Source organism: Myotis yumanensis, unplaced genomic scaffold (genome assembly GCF_028538775.1).
Source record: "Myotis yumanensis isolate MYYU_CA2020_CCGP unplaced genomic scaffold, mMyoYum1.0.hap1 SCAF_3, whole genome shotgun sequence".
Classification (NCBI taxonomy): domain Eukaryota; kingdom Metazoa; phylum Chordata; class Mammalia; order Chiroptera; family Vespertilionidae; genus Myotis; species Myotis yumanensis.
In genome coordinates this window covers 39,361,547-39,380,995 of record NW_027223754.1, presented here as the reverse complement: position 1 = coordinate 39,380,995, position 19,449 = coordinate 39,361,547, and the positions used below count along the sequence as shown (strand labels likewise).

The 19,449-nt window shown below is 41.3% G+C and overlaps 1 protein-coding gene across 1 annotated transcript in view; it reads left to right on the top strand.

Annotated features, from left to right (window-relative positions):
* Positions 1-19,449, top strand: part of PCCA (propionyl-CoA carboxylase subunit alpha) — a 341,666-nt gene that overhangs the window by 136,876 nt on the left and 185,341 nt on the right. Inside the window, exons 10-12 of the mRNA XM_070408647.1 lie at positions 4,568-4,670; positions 9,866-9,960; positions 17,836-17,986. Of these exons, the coding sequence (XP_070264748.1) occupies positions 4,568-4,670; positions 9,866-9,960; positions 17,836-17,986 (349 nt within the window). The remainder of the gene's footprint in view (positions 1-4,567; positions 4,671-9,865; positions 9,961-17,835; positions 17,987-19,449) is intronic.

Below are 19,449 nucleotides of genomic sequence, written 5' to 3'. Positions count from 1 at the left end.
ATTTCATTTGTTTATTACTCAGTATGTACTTGCTTTCATTTCCTTGTTTATAAAAGTAGTGAAATACTTTGATACTTTGATAGCGTAAAATATATATTTTTTTGAATTTGAAATTACTGTATGTCCATTTTATAGTGCACTCCATTGTAAATTTAGAACATTTTTTATTAGTAGTTCAGAAATTAAAAGTATATTTTAAAACAGTAATTAAAAAACCCAAAGCATTGATTATACAAAATAATTTTTTGAAAAACTGTCTAATATGAGCAGGTTTTAGGGGACTCCAGATTTGTAGTCTTATTTATTTTCAGGATTGGTAGTAAGAGAGATTTATGTCATTTTTTGGAGAGGGGTAAAAAAAAAAAAATCACTGAATAATTATTGTTGCATTTTCTACCCTTTACCCAGAAGTAAATTGGTCTTCTAAGCTGTTAATTTTGCTTTCTCCCTTTCTTTCTCTTATCCTTCCCACTCCTCAAAATTTCTACATGACAGCAATCTGGAGTAGTTGGTATGAAAGTCATCCAGTACAATATTAAGTCAGAAATTAGGTTCTAAAGTGAACAAGGAGGTAAAAAGCTCCTAAAGGCAATATATTAGCCATTAAAATCTTTTGGGAAGACACCACATTGCGGACTTACACAGATAGTTTTAACGCTAACAAGAAAATTGTCTCAGAACACCATTGTGTCTTTTGTTAAGTGTCAGAAAGTAATTGGCTTATGATGTGGAGTGATGATATATGACAAGTGCAGGTCTTTAAACCTCAGTCTCACTCTCAGAGTGTCACTGAGACCTGATATTGACTGAGATAATATCAGATTCTCTTCTCCCATCTTAAGCTTACCCTATAAGAATATACTCATTGCATGGATGGCAGTATTTGTTAAGAGTCTACTATGTTTTAATAACATTCCAGGAATACAGCAAGGAACAGAAACAAACAAAATAATTAATTCCTCCATACAGTTTACACACTAGCTCAGGAGTTCTTAACCTTTGAATTCAAAGACCATAGATTTCATGCAGCTGGATGAGTTTTAAAAAACACATATTTCTTTCATTATCATCTAATGGCAGGTTAGTGTTTCCTCTAATATAGGAAACAAACTATATTAGTAGTAGTAGTATCTCTGGAGATTTTCACCATTTAGGAAATCACATACAGTATTATCTTATCACGTTACAGTTATAGATATCTCTAGGTTATACTGATTATTAGACTTGTGGAGCTTTTTGATGAATAAAGAACTGTATACATTATATCCCCAAATTGTTTTAAAAATATTTTGATACCTGTATTTTAATGTAATTTATTTCCTATGCAATTCTGTATATTTTCTATGTGTTTTAAATCACTTTAAGCCTTATTTTGACAGAAAGTTCATATGCTGCATGTTTCTGCAAAAGGGATCCTGGCATAAACAAGGTCCAGAAAGCCTGTACTGATAGAAAGAGATAAACAAAATCAAAGTAAATCATATATTATGGTGGAAGGTGATAAGGAGTATAAAAAATAAAGGAGGAACTCAAGAGGTCTGGAGAAGGTTGGAGGAAATTCCCATTCTAAACAAGATGTAGGTTTGTCCCACTGAGAATTCACATTGTAGTAAGGAGGAAAGGACCCAGGCAAGGGCAGAGGCCTCGACCCTGGAACATGTCTTGAGAGATCCAGGAGCAGCAAGGTGGCCAGGTGGTGGAGGGAGGGAGGAGTAGAAGGAGATGGGTCAAGGGGTTTTGGGTGGAATGGGGGCAGATTATGTAGGACGTTGTAGAGCATTCTTAGTGAGATGACGGAGCATTGGAGGATTTTGAGTAGAGAAGTCACTTTAATGGAACTTCAACAAATTTCTGACATTTACTTTTTTAAAATTATAAAACATTTCAAACATATAAAAAAGTAGAATATAATGAACTTATATATGTATCAACCAGGTTAATCAGTTATCAAGATTTTGTGGCTTAAGTTTTAAAGGATCACTGGTTGCTATCTTGAAACAGACTTAACGGACAGTAGAATCATGAACTCTGAAATCAGGGAGGCTTTAGCAATAATCCATGCAAGAAAAATGGTGGTGGTGGCTTTCATCAGTGTAATAGTGGAGGTGATAAGAAAAGAGTTTAATTCTCAAAGTAGAGGCAACAGGATTTGCTGAGTGATTTGATGCAGAGGATGAGTGTCCTCAAGGATTACTTGCAGTCACTATTTACCTTATTTTTTTGCTCTTACTCTCTCCTTGGTCTTAGTGTTGATTTATATGCATTAAATGCATATGCTACTACACTGTTTTATTGAAAATTTCTTGGGAAAGACTGAGAGATTAAGGCCAGAGTGAGGGCTTTTATCTTCAAAATAGTAAAGCTTAATTGAAGAAGGGTCTGGTTCTTAGCCTCTCTGGAATTCTGTCTGGCTTGATTCCTTTTGATAGTGGGGACTTACCTTTATATTACTGAGCATTGGTTAACTACGTGAAATGTTTGAAGTCAGGCTGACTGGTCGCTGTGTTTGGGTGGAAGCAAGTATAAGGGGAGGATGCATGTTTAATTTCATTTTTACCACAGAATCCATTTTATTTGTCTTTTAAAGTTCAGATGTTGAAGTTATCTTTTATGCTTTAAATGTAACACCTGTTTGCCAAGTAGACTTTATGGGTGGCTTGGGCTTCCTCACAGTGTGGTAGCCGTGGACTTTTTACATAGGGACCCAGTGATCCAAGGGCAGTTGTTTCAGATACAAATGGAAGCTCTTTCACTGTTTGTAATCCAGTCTCAGAAGTCACATAGGTTCCCTTCCACCATATTTCTGCCCAAATTCCTTAGGAAGGGAATGAGATTCCACTTCATCAAGAGGGAATAGCAAGATTCTTAGAAGAGCACATGGAATGGGAGTGGCCACTGTGACCATCTTTGGGAAAGACAATCTCCTACAGCATCTTTGTAGGAAAGACTGATGTAATAAAGATACTAAACACAACATAATGGTTTTATAAGAAATGTGGATTTTATGAACTTTAGTTTTTTTTTCCTCCTTGTTTCACCTTTTGTATGTATGGCACTTAGCTTATATAGCAATTTTACTGAAAGCCTTAGCATTTACTTTTCATAGGACCTCAGATTTCTTATCAGTCATTTCTCCAGGACTAATGTTAGTAACATATTCTTTTATGCTGAGGATTGCTCTAGTTTCTTGGCAGTGAGGTTTGCTGTGCTGCTGTTGCCTATGGATCTTAATTTAGAATTCAGTGATCACTGTATTCATTCATATATTAGGCATCATTTGGTAAATAATTTAACCATTTTTTGGCCGGTAAGTGGCATATTGATTTTAAATATGCTCATCAATTCACAAAAGTACACACACAAATTTTCTACCTAAAATATTATTCTCTTCAACTTGATAAATAAATCATCTCTGAAACTTTGTTGAGATTAACAAAATCATGAGACTATTTGATTTAATGATATATGCTCTTTTTTAATTTTTTTTTGTTAATCCTCACCTGAGGATATTTTTCCATTGACTTTTAGAGAGAGTGGAAAGGTGGGGGAGAGGCAGAGAGAGAAACATCGATATGAGAGAGACACATCAATTGGTTACTTCCTGCATGTGTCCCTACCAGGGCCAGGGATCGATCCTGCAACCAAGGTACATGCCCTTGACCAGAATCAAACTTGGGATGCTTTTGTCTGAGGGCCAACACTCCATCCACTGAGTCAGAGTGGCTAGGGCCATGCTCTTCATTTTTAAAAAATTGCTCTATGTCCTGGAAAAATAATACCTATGCAAAACTTGAGAGAATAGTCCAAAAAATCCCATGTATTTATCTTCTATAATCACCAGCTATTAATATCATGCTGCATTGCATCTATTGCCTGTCTATATGGTTGTGAAGGAGGCAATTTAAAGGAATATATAAAATATCAGGAAATGTTCTTGAGGATCCTCCTGTTGGCTGTAGTTCTGCCCCAGCTGTGCAGTTGGCCAGGTCATTTACATTTCTGTGTGCATCTGACTATTGAGTCTAATGGATATGTACTTTTATATATTTTTTATTAGTGGAATTATGATATACTAGAGGCCTTGTGCACAAATTTGTGCACGGATGGGGTCTGGCTGGCCTGCCCCAATCAGGGCTGATCCAGGGCAGGACCGGCTGGGGGAGGCCCTGCCTCATGGTCGAACTCCCGGGCGACCCTCCTGGTTTAGGGGACGATTTGCATATTAGCCTTTTATTATACAGGATTAGGGTTGAAGAAATGGAACTTTGTGATTGATATGGTTTATTAAAATCTCAGGTTTAACAGTCTGCAAAATAAGTACCAATATTCCTGTTTAGATATAAAATCTAAGATCAGGGAAGTTAAATCACTCACCTAAGGTCATAGAGCTAGTAAGAGGAAGAGCTGTAGTTCAACCAAAGTTAGCTTAGTTATTTGTTTACTAAGTGAGTTTTCCTCTGCTTTGTTCAGAAGTAAGCCAAAATAAATATTTAATTATTTTTCTTTTATATTAAGGGCTGTATTTTTTGGTTTGTTTGCTTGACTGTTCTTCTGTTTCCCTTTACAGGGATGGTTTTAGGTTTTCATCTCAAGAAGCTGCTTCTAGTTTTGGTGATGATAGGCTACTAATAGAAAAATTTATTGATAACCCTCGTCATATAGAAATTCAGGTTGGTACATTTTAAGATAATTTCTAATTATTATGACTTTAAATATGTCATTTATTCCTATCAGAAACATATCCTTTCTTCCAGTTAGAATGATTGTGAATTGTTCTGATATGTTGGAATAATTATAAAATAGAGAAAGTACATAAATTGATAATGTATCTACCTTTAGAATCTGGTATGCTTTTGTCAAAGTGCCAGAATGTCAGGATGCAGAATGATATAAAAGCCCAGCTCCAGAAAGAAGCCGTCCCAAGATCTCTGGGCAGGATAAATATATTACACGTAGAGACTCATTTGGTCTTCTGAGATTGGGCCATTTTAGGGTATTTTAAAAAGAAAAGTGCCTGACCTGGACTCTTGTGTCATTTCAGTTGACCAGATGTCTGTGTGGCTCACTGTGATATTCATTCTACTAGGAGCTAGTTGTATAGAGATGAAGGAATCAAATTTGCTACTCAAATTAAGATTTTAATGAAACCGTTAAAGTGGTTGTAGGGGTTGGTTGCAAAAACAAAATGGGCTTTTTGAAATAAAACATAGAAGAAAAAGAATACAATCCCACTCCTGATAGCCGAAAGCAACAGGTATTCTGACATCTCATACCATAGATTATTTTTTGTTTGTTCTTGAACTTTATATAAATGGAATCAGGCAATATATACTTGGTTGTGCCTGGCTTCTTTTGCACATCATCATTCTTTGAGATTCTTTCATGAGGCTATTTTATCATTCATTAAAAAAAATTGCTCTGTGCTGTACTATTGTTTGAATAACCTGTATTTTACCCATTTTCTTCTTGGTGTATCATGTTTTTTTCTAGTTTTTTTTGTATTATGAATAAAATGCTATGTCTTTTTATGGACATATATATTCTTTTTCGGATATACTGAGGAGAGGTATGTTTGGATTACATGGTAAGGTTATGCTTAGTTCTAGTAGATACTGTGGTTGTCCTAATGTATACTTCACAAGCAATATATGAAAGTTTCCATTGTTGCCATCCTTTCCAACACTTGGTATTCTCAAATTTTTAGATATTTAGCCATTTTAGCAAACATGTAGCAGTATCTCTGTTTTAGTTTGCATTTCCCTGATGACTACTGATATTGAGCAGTAAACTGTTATAAGTGTATGACCAGGTGGATATCTTATTTTGTGAAGTTACTGCTCAAGTCTCATACTTGCCTCTCTCCCCTTTAAATTAGATTTTTAAAAATTACTGAGTGGTTGTAGCTATCTATTTTATTTGAGTCCTTTGCCAGTTATATGTATTGTATATATCTTCTGCACAGAATCATTTTTTAAATTAAATCTTTATTGTTCAGATTACATTTGTCCCTCTTCCCCCCCCTCCCCCATAACTCCCCTCCTCCCAGTTCCCGCCCCACCCTCCGCCCTCACTCCCCACCCACTGTCCTCATCCATAGGTGCACTATTTTTGTCCAGTCTCTTCCCGCATCTCCCATTCCCCTTTCCCCCCCAAGAATAGTCAGTCCATTCCCTTTCTATGTCCCTGATTCATTATAATCACCAGTTCATTCTGTACATCAGATTATTTATTCACTTGATTCTTAGATTCACTTGTTGATAGATGCATGTTTGTTGTTCACAATTTGTATCTTTACCTTTTTCTTCTTCTTCCTCTTCTTAAAGGATACCTTTCAGCATTTCGTATAATACTGGTTTGGTGGTGATGAACTCCTTTAGCTTTTCCTTATCTGTGAAGCTCTTTATCTGACCTTCAATTCTGAATGATAGCTTTGCTGGATAAAGTAATCTTGGTTGTAGGTTCTTGGTATTCATCACTTTGAATATTTCTTGCCATCCCCTTCTGGCCTGCAAAGTTTCTGTTGAGAAATCAGCTGACAGTCGTATAGGTATTCCCTTGTAGGTAATTGAGTCTCTTTCTCTTGCTGCTTTTAAGATTCTCTCTTTGTCTTTTGCTCTTGGCATTTTAATTATGATGTGTCTTGGTGTGGTCCTCTTTGGATTCCTTTTGTTTGGGGTTCTCTGCGCTTCTTGGACCTGTAAGTCTATTTCTTTCACCAGGTGGGGGAAGTTTTCTGTCATTATTTCTTCAAATAGGTTTTCAATATCTTGCTCTCTCTCATCTTCTGGCACCCCTATAATTCTGATATTAGTGCGCTTGAAGCTGTCCCAGAGGCTCCTTACACTATCTTCGTATTTTCGGATTCTTTTTTCATTTTGCTTTTCCGGTTGGGTGTTTTTTGCTTCTTCGCATTTCAAATCTTTGGCTTGATTCTTGAGCTCCTCTGGTCTGCTATTGGGTATAATATTCTTTATTTCAGTCTGTGTATGCTATCACGCTGTTTGGGTCTTTTCGTACTCATTTAGAGAAAGCGCGGTTGCGCTGTTTGGGATTCTTCGACAGTGTTTTTTCAATACCCCCTGGGACTCAAACGAATCGTATGTTTTCTCGACATAAAATCTCAGCAGCGCAATCGCGCTGCTTGGGACTCAAACAGTTAATTTCTAGTTGTTTCTTTATCATAGCATCGAGTGTCTCATTAGTTTTCGTGAGGCTCTCCTCAAGTTTATTGCAAGCCCTCAAAATTGTGTTTTTTAGCTCTATATCCTCCATTTTCTGTCATGTTTTTTTGTCTCCAAATTTTTTATGCTTTCTTGGTACACACCCTTGTGGTCTTTGCGCGCAGTCTTATTCTAGTTAAGCCTTGATTGTTGTAGTTAATACTAGAGGGATTTGACCCCAGGCCGACTGGCTGTGAGAATCAGCTGTGGGAAAACTTCTGTCCAATGGGGAGGTGCTAATCTAGCCTTTGCCTGAGGCGATCCGGCAAATGGCTCTGCGCAGGGCTTGAGCGGGGCTGGATCAACAGGGCGGGCGGAGGGAGCAGTTATGGCTGCTCTCAGTCCCGTTCCCAGAGGCTCTGCTTCTCAGAACCCCGGCAACCGCTGCAAATCTCGGAGAGAAAGCTGCCCTCACGTTCCAACTGATGCTAGACAATCCCGCTTCTCCCGTTTGAGTCTGAGTCCCTAGAGACTCGCCCAGATCTGGAGCTCAGAGTCTGAGACTCCCTCCTGATTGAAAACGACAACCGCGCCCTCATCCACCAGCCCGCTTTGCGCGCGCACCTCCGCACCTTTAAATTTTCCACACTGCGCCTCCTCTGAGCCTAGGTATGCTGTTGTCTTTCCTTCTAGTTGAAGAGTCTCTCCTCAGCCAGCCTTCCTGTAGTTCTGGGTGATATCCGTTCCGTCTTTTAGTTGTATTTTTGAAGTGGTTGTTTGCGGCAGCAGTCTCCGGTATTTACCTATGCCGCCATCTTGGTGGTATCTCCATTTTTGTGACACTTTTCAAGTTAATTGTCTGCTTAGAACATTGCCATATGGGATTGTGCAGGATGTGAATACTGTGATTTGGGTTGTGTTGTGGGCCATCTTTGGATATTAGCTACCACAACTTACTCCCTTACACCAAACGATCGTGTCCTTTCCATAAGCAGAATATACCCACTTTCCTTCCAAGACCATGATCTTGTCTACAGACTTGGTCCAGGTCTGGTTGAGACTTCTTGTATATAGTCCCGTAAGGGCAGTTCTTCTGATGGGAGAACCTCTGAATGTAACGACAGTCTGTGACACCTACTCATCCAACATACAATGATGAGAAAAGGATACACACTGCAATAAAATACCACCATTCAACAAGATAGTAAGAGGGATGCACACAGTATTCACTGGTTCTTCACAATTGAGAACCAGCAATTGAAACTGAGAGATTTCTTAAGAGGTTCTTGTGGTAATTTTAGATGTACTTATTGCAGCTATCTTTAAGAGCCATAGAAATAAAATTCCACCTTATTGGTATTTTATTACTACAATGTTTTCCTTTTGTTTGAAATCATTCTTGAGGTTTTGATAGATTAATTTTTATTTCTAAAAATTAACTTTGCAGTCATATTAACTTTATCTTATAGTTTACTAAATCTGTTATAAAGATGATCTCCATTTTTGTTTTATTTTTCAGTACCCGTATGAAATAATAAGATTATATTAGCTGCTATTTATAATGCATGAGGAAACTGAATGACTTATTCAGGGAGATTGCATAGAGCTGTTTAGAACTAAAATTAGTGCCTAGTTTTTTGGTTTGTAGAATAGCTTTTACTTCTGTTTAATATATGCGTTCAGTAATAAGCATTTCCTCTTTAATTCCGAAAAGAGATTATCCCAATCATGAAAATCAAACATTCTATGCAAAAACATTAACAGAGAGTCTGTTTTAGGGTTGCCAGATTTAGCTGATAAGATTCATGTTAAATTTGAATTTCTGTTAAACAGATATATATATATTTTTAAGTATGACTATGTCCTTTGCAATATTTGGGGCACGTTTTTATTAATTTTTTCATTGTTTGTCAGGAATTAAAATTTCCCTGGGTGTACTGTTTTATTTGGTATCCAAGCTTATTTCCCATTATTACAAACTAGAGGCCCAGTGCATGAAATTTGTGCACTGGTAGGGTCCCTAGTGGCAGGCGGTGGCTGGCCGGGTACTCCCTCCCTTCCCCTGGCCATCTGCCACCAGCCAGGGCCTCCCTCCCTTCCCCTAGCCGGCCCTGCCCCCAGTCGAACTCTCTGAACTCCTGGTCGAGGGGACAATTTGCATACTACCCCTTTATTATATAGTATGGGAAAAATTATTATATGCTATATATTAACCCCAGACCATTTACTAGTTTCCTATACCAAAAATAAAGCACAATAAAAGCATCCATATATAAGTAACGGACTTGTATTTTGTATAAATAGAAAAGTATTTCCTGATTAACAGTTAATCATGTAAACAACAGATGTTTGTAACAACAGTCATGGCTCTCCTAAGCACAAGGATATTTAGAATATGTATCCCCTTATTGACACTCAGTGTCCTTCACAAAATTTGTACCATTGATGATAATAGTTTACTCACTGCTTTCAAAATGTAATATGAGAGTTTTTATCTCAAGTGTTTTTGATAAAAATGTTTTGAGTTTTTGGGTTTTAAATATAAAGTTTTTTTCTATTAACATCAACTTAAAGAGGAATGAATATGTTCTCTGCAGTTTGATTATTAAAAACCAAGGGGTGTTGCATGGACAAAACGTTAGCTGGACGGACACATGCTCTATGGGTATGGCTATATATTTTTTCAGATGGTATTTCTTTTTTAGGTTTTAGGTGATAAACATGGGAATGCTTTGTGGCTCAATGAAAGAGAGTGCTCAATTCAGCGAAGGAATCAGAAAGTGGTGGAGGAAGCACCAAGGTAGGTCTCTCCATGAGTATTTATAATTGTCTGCTTTTATATATTTCCTTTTCATTTTATTGGCTAAACTTGCTTTAATAGTCACGGTAAAACCTATCTATTCTAATAAAAAAGAAACATGACTGCACCTCTGCTACGCCCCAAGCCATGCTCACCAGCCAATCAGAGCAATCATATGCAAATTAACCCAACCAAGATGGTGGCCGACAGCCATGGAGCTGGAGCAAGCAGGAGGCTTGGTTGCCCCTGCGATGGAGGAAGCCAAGCTTCCCGCCTGCCCTGGCTGGCTGTGGCCTCCGCTCAAGGCAACAAAATTTCAATTATAGAAGATAAATAAATCCCAGATACCTGCTTCCAGCCAGCCTCCACTGGGAGCTTGGGTGGCTGGGGGCCGTGGCGAGCCTGCAAGCAGCCATCAGCCCCTCACCCAGTATGGCCACACCCTCATGGGGTGAGGGTGCCCCCTGGGGGGCTTGACCAGCCTGCAAACTGCCATCAGCCCCTCACCCAGGCTGGCCAGGCATCCCAGCGGGACCCCCACCCTTATCCGGGATACCCTTCAGGACAAACTAGCCGGCCCCCACCCATGCACCAGGCCTCTATCCTATATAATAAAAGGGTAATATGCAAATTGACCCTAACAGCAGAACGACTGGGAATCACTGATACACACTGACCACCAGGGGGCAGACGCTCAATGCAGGAGCTGCCCCCTGGTGGTTAGTGCACTCCCACATGGGGGAGCTCTGCTCAGCCACAAGCCAGGCTGACAGCTGTCAGTACAGCGGTGGTGGTGGGAGCCTCTCCTGACTCCTCAGCAGCGCTAAGGATGTCCGACTGCAGCTTAGGCCTGCTCCCCTCTGGCAAGTGGACATCCCCTGAGGGCTGCCGGGCTGCCAGAGTGATGTCTGACTGCAGCTTAGGCCTGCTCCCTGCTGGCAAGTAGACATCCCCTCAGGGCTCCCGAGCTGCCAGAGGGATGTCTGATTGCCAGCTTAGGCCCAATCCCCTGGGTAGCGGGCCTAAGCCAGCAGGTGGACATCCCACGAGGGGTCCCAGACTGCGTGAGGGCACAGGCTGGGCTGAGGGACCCCCCTGAGTGCACAGATTTTTGTGCACTGGGCCTCTAGTCCTATATAATAAAAGCCTAACATGCAAATCAACAAAACGATGGCATGACCGGTGGAATGATCAGTCGCTATGATGCGCACTGACCACCGGGGGCAGATGCTCAACACAGGAGCTGCCCCCAGCCCACAGGCCCCAGGCCAGCCAAGGTGGTGCCAGTTGGGGGCGGGGGGCCCGATTGCCTTGCTGGTCGCCCCCCAGATCAGCCCTGATCACGGGCCAGGCCTAGAGACCCTACCCATGCACGAATTTAGTGCATCAGGCCTCTAGTATTTTTATAATTAAGACTTTGCCACCTGATCTTTCTCAGTACTTCAGTGCATGAAAATAAGAGTTGAAATATAAGTTGGGGCTTTATTAGAGGTGGAAGTTGGTTGGATAACCAGCTGTGATGCCCACAGGCTTGTAGGTAATATAGACCCTGTGGGTGTTCCTGGGCATATGGGATTTCTGGGGCACATGCCTTGTAGGCTCTCCTGTTGATGATTTCACAAAGTTGATGTTTTATTGAGTTGTACACTTGAAACTTATATGGTTTTGCAAAGCAATGTCACCCCAATAAATTTAAAGACAAACAAATCACCAAAAAATTGTATCCATCAAAGGGATAAAAAAAAAATAGGTTGATCCAGAATTTCTTGAATTTATCCTACCATGAAAAGGCTCCTGAGCATGGTTCTTAGAAATTCCATAATTTATCAGAACTACTTTGGACACTTTTCCAAGCCACCTTTCATGGAACTTCATTTTTAATTTGATGCCAGGTTGGTATGTGTATATATTCTGGTGTTATTTTAGTTCTTAAAAACCCTCAGTTAGTGTACATTGATGTTTTTAGTAACCAGGCTCCACTAAGGAATATAGCCAATTGTGGCTTTCACCAGCCTAGCCAGTGTGACTTGATATAAAGGGTGTATAGTGTCTGAAAAGAAAAGGCGTGAATATGAATGAGTTTTTAATCACAGAGTAATGGTTAAAATCAAATTCCACTTTAATTGTATTAATTGTTAAAATATGGCATGGTGTAGTATTTTAAAATAGAGTCCTAAATCCTTTGTTACTTCTCTTGTTGAGGAGTTGGGGGCATCAGTGTTCCCTCCCCTTCATTCTGTGCTCTGTGACTACTTGACCAATAGACTACATAAAAGTGAGGCTGTACCCAGGCCTGAAACTGCCAGCTTCTACTTCCTGTTTCTTGGGACACCACACTTAGAAACCAGCTATAGTCCACTGCAGCCTACATGGGGCTGGACCTTAGCTGATGGCCCAGGACCAGAATGTAAGAAGGAAGTGGGGAGAAAAGGCAAAAGGAATGCTCTGTTGTGTCTTTAGGAAGGTTCCTAGAACCTACCTGTGTTGATTACTTGGCAGTGATCTGAAGTTAGGCACTTTGCTAGGGGAGGCTGGGAAATACATTTTTTTCTTGAGTAACCATGTGCTTAGCTAAAATTCTAGTCATGTGGAAGAAGGGGACAATGGATACTGGTCAAATAACAGTAGTCTCTGATTCTCCTTTTTTGCAACTTTGTTTTTTCTGTTATATTACTTCCAATATAATTAACTTTCTCTTTTTATTTAAAACTCACCCAAGTCTTACCTGGGATAAAAATCTTTCACAAACTTGAAACCTTGAATCATAATTTTGTTTATCTCTATCTATCTATCCTTTTCAAATGAGCATCTAATCTATGTAGAGAAAAAATAGAGGAAAATTTAAAGCAGTAGGATTCAAATAAAAAAACACTAGAACTGATAATTAATAGTGACTTGATATGTATTTGTGTACTGTGAAATACTAGCATAATTGGAATATATAGTTTCAGTTCCTAGAGTGAGAATTTAGCACTGTGCTTTGAGTGTAGTGATGAGGTTGCTTATAACTCTGTGTATCAGTAGCAGAGTTTATGATTAGGGAAAAGACAAGACCAGACATGACAAAAATAGTTTTACTCAACTGCACTAGAGATTCTTCAAATGCTTTGATACTCATCTTTAGTTGGGTTTCTTTCTTTTGGTTGCATTAATTTTACTGCTAAAATGTCTTTTATGCCTATATCTGTTAGGGTAGTGAAGAATCTACACTAATAAAAGAGAAACATGGTAATTGGCGTACGACCGCTACCCTTCCCATTGGCTAATCAGCGTATCCTTATGCAAATTAACTGTCAGCCAAGATGGCGGCCCGCAGCCATGCACTGAAGTGAGCAGGGAGGCTTGCTTCCTCCAGGAACTGCAGACTCCAACGTTCCCCGCCTCGCTTTCCGGCCTCTCAACTGCAACTCTAAGCAACTATTACTATGTTGCAAATAAGAAGCTAAACAAAAGCGGCTTTCAGTCAGCCCCGGACCGCAACATTGTATCCATGTTTTCAGCAGCGAGGCCTCAGAGCTAAAGCTGGCCCAGAATAAAAAAAAAAAGAAAACAAGGAGCAGTTGGGAGCTTTTAGTCAACTGCCAGCGGGAAAACAGCCCTCAGCCCCTCACCCAGACTGGCCAGGCACCCCAGTGGGGACCCCCACCCTGATCCAAGACACCCTTCAGGGCAAACCAGCAGGCCCCCACCCATGCACCAGGCCTCTATCCTATATAGTAAAAGGGTAATATGCCTCCCGGCACCGGGATCAGTGGAGCAGCGAGGCTCCCGGCACCGGGATCAGCGTGACAGGGGGCAGCGCCCAAACCCCCTGATCAGCCCTGCTCTGTGCCTGATAGGGGGGAGCTCCCCAATCCCCCGATCGCCCTGCGGCTCTGTGTGTGACAGGGTGCAGCACACCAACCCCCTGATGGGCCCTGCTCTGTGTGTGACAGGGTGCGGCGCCCCAACCCCCAGCCCCCATGGGCCCTGCTCTGTGTGTGACAGGGTAGAGCCATAACCACTCCATCAGCCCTGCCCCGAGTGTGACAGTGGTGGCGCCCCAACCCCCTGATCGGCCCTGTTCTGTGGGTAATAGAGGGTGGCGCCCCAATCCCCCTCCACGGGCCTTGCTCTGTGTGTGACGGGGTAGAGCCATAACTTCCCCATTGGCCCTGCCCTGAGTGTGACAGGGTGCAGCGCCCCAACCCCCTGATCCGCCCTGCTCTGTGTGTGACAGGGGGCGGTGCCCCAGCTCCCCTATTGGCCCTACTCTGTGAGTGACAGCGGGGAGCTCCTCAACCCCCTGATGGGCCCTGCTCTGTGAGTGACAGGGAGCAGTGCCCCAACCCCCTGATTGGCCCTGCTCTGTGCGTGACAGGGGGTGGCGTTGCAACCTCCCCATTGACCCTGCTTTGAGTGTAACAGGGGGCGGTGCCCCAACCCCCCAATCAGTCTACCCTGAGTGTGACTGAGGGTGGCATCGCAACCTCCTGATCCGCCCTGCTCTGTGCATGACGGGGCAGCGCCCCAACTCCCCAATCGGCCCTGCTCTGAGCCTGACCAGGGGCTGCACCTAGGGATTGGGCCTGCCCTCTGCCACCCGGGAGCAGGCCTAAGCCAGCAGGTCGTTATCTCCCGAGGGGTCCCAGACTGCGAGAGGGCACAGGCTGGGCTGGGGAACCCCCCTCCCCCCGAGTGCACAAATTTTTGTGCACCGGGCCTCTAGTTATCTATAATAATAAAAGCATAACATGCTAATTAAACTGGATGTCCTTCCAGATGTCCTTCCTTCCAGATCAAGCTTTAGCGCGGCAGCGGGGCCCGAGCCCTTTGCATGAATTTCATATCTGTTTCTATGAAATAAATTATTTTTGTAACATAATCATACTTTAAAAATTAGTAAAAGCTCCTTACTAGCATTTAATATCAACTTAATATTCAATTCCCCCTGGTCATCTCATCAATATCTTTTTACAGTTGATTTTTAGAATCAGGTTCCTGATAAAGCCCAGCCCTTGCATTTGATTGTTTTTTTTACATCTTTAAGATTCCCTTAACTTGTAACGCCCTCTTTCTTTTTAGCTAAGATCTGGTCATTTTCCTGCCCCATTCTTCACATTCTGGTTTCAGCTGCATGCAACTCCACAGTGTATTTTACCAAACATTCATGTTATATCCCTATATCTTAAAAACTACTAGTTAGAGCTAGAACCTAGAATAGAGTCAGGCTGGATTGGTGGGATGGGGGAGGTAGAGCAAGAATACTTCACAGGTGAGAAGTGTAATTTTTACTTTTTCCCTTATAGTGATGCTAGGATTAATCGTTGGATTCAGGTGTTATGAATCTTATGTACCGCTTATAAATAACTAGAGGCCTGATGCATGAAATTCGTGCAGGAGTAGGCCTTCCTTCCTCCGGCTGCCAGCGCCGGCTTCCCTCAGGCACCCAGGACCTTGGCTTCCCTCACAGCCCTGACTTTGTCCGGAAGGTCATCTGGAAGGACGTCTGGAGGGATGTCCAGTCGAATTAGCATATTATGCTTTTATTATTATAGACTAGAGGCCCAATGCACAAAATTCGTGCAAGGGGTTTGGCCCCGCCACCATGGCAGCTGCCTCCGACCCCACCCTCCACAGCTTTGTCTGGAAGGAAGGACGTCCGGTAGGACGTCCAGTCTAATTAGCATATTATACTTTTATTATTATAGATAATACCTAATTTGGGATTTGCTAAAAATAAATACATTGGCTGGTAGAAAAGTGGACATGTAGCTTAGGTAAGACAAGAGTGGCTATTATTACAGACGAAAAATAGGTACATGCAAATACATTATGCTATTCCATAATAAAAATTTTATAAAATGTCATCTTAATCTTACTCATTTGAGAACAGTTAAAATTTTTAAAAAAATTTTTATTGAATTTATTGGGGTGACATTAATAAAATTATATAGGTTTCGGGTGTACAATTCCATAGTACAGCATCTGTATATCGTATTGTGTGTTCACCACCCCAAGTTGAGAACAGTTTTAATCCACAAATAGAAAAATATTCAGTGTTTTGTTTCTCAGAGCCTATCTTGTATAGAAGCAAGATTTATGCAAATGGGGAAATTATTCAATAGTATTCTTTTCAGGGTTTATTGAAAACATTTCAGCTTTCCTTTCCTGCTGGAATGTGATTTTGATATTGCAAAACAAAAGTTTTGAGGTTTTATCAGATGCCGGGAGCCGGTCCATCCTTGCTGCTTGACACAGTTGCTACAGAGAAGAAACATCTGCACACACAGCATATGTTTCAAGGGACCTGGCGTATATGGCATACTGTTCTTAAGATGTTTGCTCCCCTTCTTGGCGCTATGTGTTTTAACCAAGGTCACCTCTCCGAGAAAGGTTGTTTCTCCAGGTAGGAATTTTTCCCTGAAGTTAGGGAGGGAATAAAACCTCTTAACTAAATGCCAGGCAGGTAGTTAATCACTTTAACTACGAACAATCACCCTTAAGCTACATAATCTTTACTCCCTGGAATGGAGATAAGAAATGCTCTAACCTTTGGAATAGAAATTGATAGGATTAAAATCAACTGGTATAAATACAGATGAAGAACCTAGAAACAGGACTTGGCTGGAGATCCTATACAGAACCTGGCTGGAGATCCTAACCAGAACTTCGCTGGAAATCCTGACCAGAACTTGGCTGGATCCTAACCAGAACTTCGCCATTCCTTATTCGCCGACTCCGTCTACACCTTTGGGGACCCCTGGACCCACGCCAGGTCCCTTGAAACATATGCTGTGCAGATGTTTCTTCTCTGCAGCAACTGTGTCAAGCAGCAAGGATGGACCGGCTCCCGGCAATCAGATATACAGTTAAATTTTATTTGTGGTAGTTATGTTCCATAAAGTCACTGCAAACATGAATCTATAAATGCTGAAGCATTGCTCCTAGGAGAAATACAGGGGTTAGGTGCCTTTGAGCCTCTAGTTAGAACATTTTCACCACCTGATTAATACATAATATTGTTTTATGTGTGTTTCTGTTGAAAGACACCTTGTTTAATGTATATTGTTGACTCATTGTCGTTGAACTCACAGTCCTGCCCCCCAGCTCTGTAACGCATGCCTGAAGGAAGCTCATTTATCAAACATGTTTTCTCCGTAAGGCACATCACAGCCTTCTTGGACTTAGGAACACCAGAGTGCACTTCAGCCCCAAACTCGGGGGCCATTTTAAACAGTGAAATCATCCTAGACCTCCCCCTCCCCCCCCCAAAAAAGAGAATGTGGCACTGAAGAAACTGTGAAAAGGACAGTTGTTTACAGTATGAGAGCTGAAACAAGAGGGCAGAGTGTCACCTTGTTTGATTTCAGCTGGGACACACGTTGGGAATATCAAATTTTTTTTTGCTGCTCTGAGCTTGTTTGTGAATGTCCACAAAAGTGCTGTGCGTATTAATTTTGGGGTTAGAAGTAATTTTTAACAAATAGGAAAATTTGTAAATATGGAGCCTATGAATAACAAGGATCATTTGTATATGTTAGTTTCCAAGAATTTATTTTTTTTTCCAATCTTAGGTTGAAATGATTCTGAATATATATGTTAAATTTTACTAATTGAAAATTACTGAGCTGAAGTAGTTATATATTTTTATAAACTGATTGAAGTTGCAGTATAATGTGGGACGTTCAAATGCTTTATAAAAATCTCAAGTTGATTTATTTAAACATGTGCTTAATACAATAAGCGTATAAGTATATGTGAAGCATATAATATGAAATCTTAAATTGATACAGATGATCAGATCTGAGTAAATTTTAAGGATTTTTTTATATAATGTACACAAAAGATAACTTGATTTTTGTTCAAAATGTTCCACTCTTTCTGTACTTGCAGCATTTTTCTGGATTCTGAGACTCGGAGAGCAATGGGAGAGCAAGCTGTAGCTCTTGCCAAAGCAGTCAAGTATTCTTCTGCTGGAACCGTAGAGTTCCTTGTGGACTCAAAGAAGAATTTTTATTTCTTGGAAATGAATACCAGACTCCAGGTAACAAAAACTCAGTTTCTTATTCCACTCCATGCCTCTATACTTAACCCTTCCTCGCTTACCCCTTTCTGTGTTTTATAAAAGTTAAAAATCAACTTCAGAAAATGTTAAATAAAGACTTAGTTTTTATGCTTTGCTAAGACATCTTAGGAATGGTGGACAGTGTCAAGTTAATTTGGTGGCAGGATCTAGCCTTCTGTTTTGTTACTGTTAATACTTCATATGGGAAATTCTAATTTTTTTTTATTGAACCTCTCTCAATGAACTACTCTAGATATGATAAATAGAAAGGGATTAAGTGCTTACACATCTTTGAAAGGGATTAATGAAAGAAGGGCACCTAGAGTGAGCTTCCAGGAGTGACTCTGAGAACTACACCACCAACCTGGCTTCCAGAGCAGACATTTCTGCCAATTATAAGGTTGAGAAATTGAGTGGCTGCCCCTGCAGCTGTTGACTTTAGGGATATACTTCCTTCTGGTTTGATTTTCTCCCCACTTTCCTTTTTCTTTTATTTAAATTGTGAACTATAAATAAACACAGAGAAAGGTACCTAAAACACAAACAAATAATTACAAAAATCATCCTATATAATAGCGATAATATGCAAATTGATTGTCACACCCTCGCACAAATGGCTGCCCCCATGTGGTTACAAGATGGCCAGCAGGGGAGGGCATTTGTGGGTGATCTGGCCAGCAGGGGAGGGCAGTTAGGGGCAACCATGTCAGCAGGGGAGGGCAGTTGGGGGCAACCAGGATGGCAGGAGAGGGCAGTTGGGGGCAACCAGGCCAGCAGGAGAGGCAGTTGGGGCAACTAGGCCTGCAGGGGATGGCAGTTGGGGGCGATCGGGCCGGCAGGGGAGCAGTTAGGCGTCGATCAGGCTGGCAGGAGAGTGGTTAGGGGGTGATCAGGCTGGTAGGCAGAGTGGTTAGGGGCAATCAGGCAGGCAGGCCAGCAAGCGGTTGGAAGCCAGCAGTCCTGGATTGTGAGAGGGATGTCTGACTGCCTGAAGGATCGGGCCTAAACCGGCAGTCGGACATTCCCCCTAAGGGTCCCAAATTGAAGAGGGTGCAGGCTAGGCTGAGGGATCTCCCCCCCCCCCCCCCCCCCCGCATGAATTTCGTGCACTGGGCCTCTAGTTAGAAATAAAAATCCATGTATGCATAATCTGGGTCTAGAAGTACAAAACTGTCAGCACTTTGGCCTTGCTCCCATCACCTCCTCCCCCTTCTCCCTTTCTCAGCTCTTCCTCCTTCTCCTTTCCTAGAGCTGTGTACTATTCTGACCTTATTCTAAACACCTCCCTGCATTTCTCTGTAGTTCTTCCTTTGAAATGTACACACTAAGCAGTATAAATAATTTTGCCTGTTTCTTATTTTTTTTTAACTTTAAATCAGTGGGATCATATATTACATAATTTTTTTGTACCTGGCTTCTTTTCTCAATATTGTGCTTAGGAG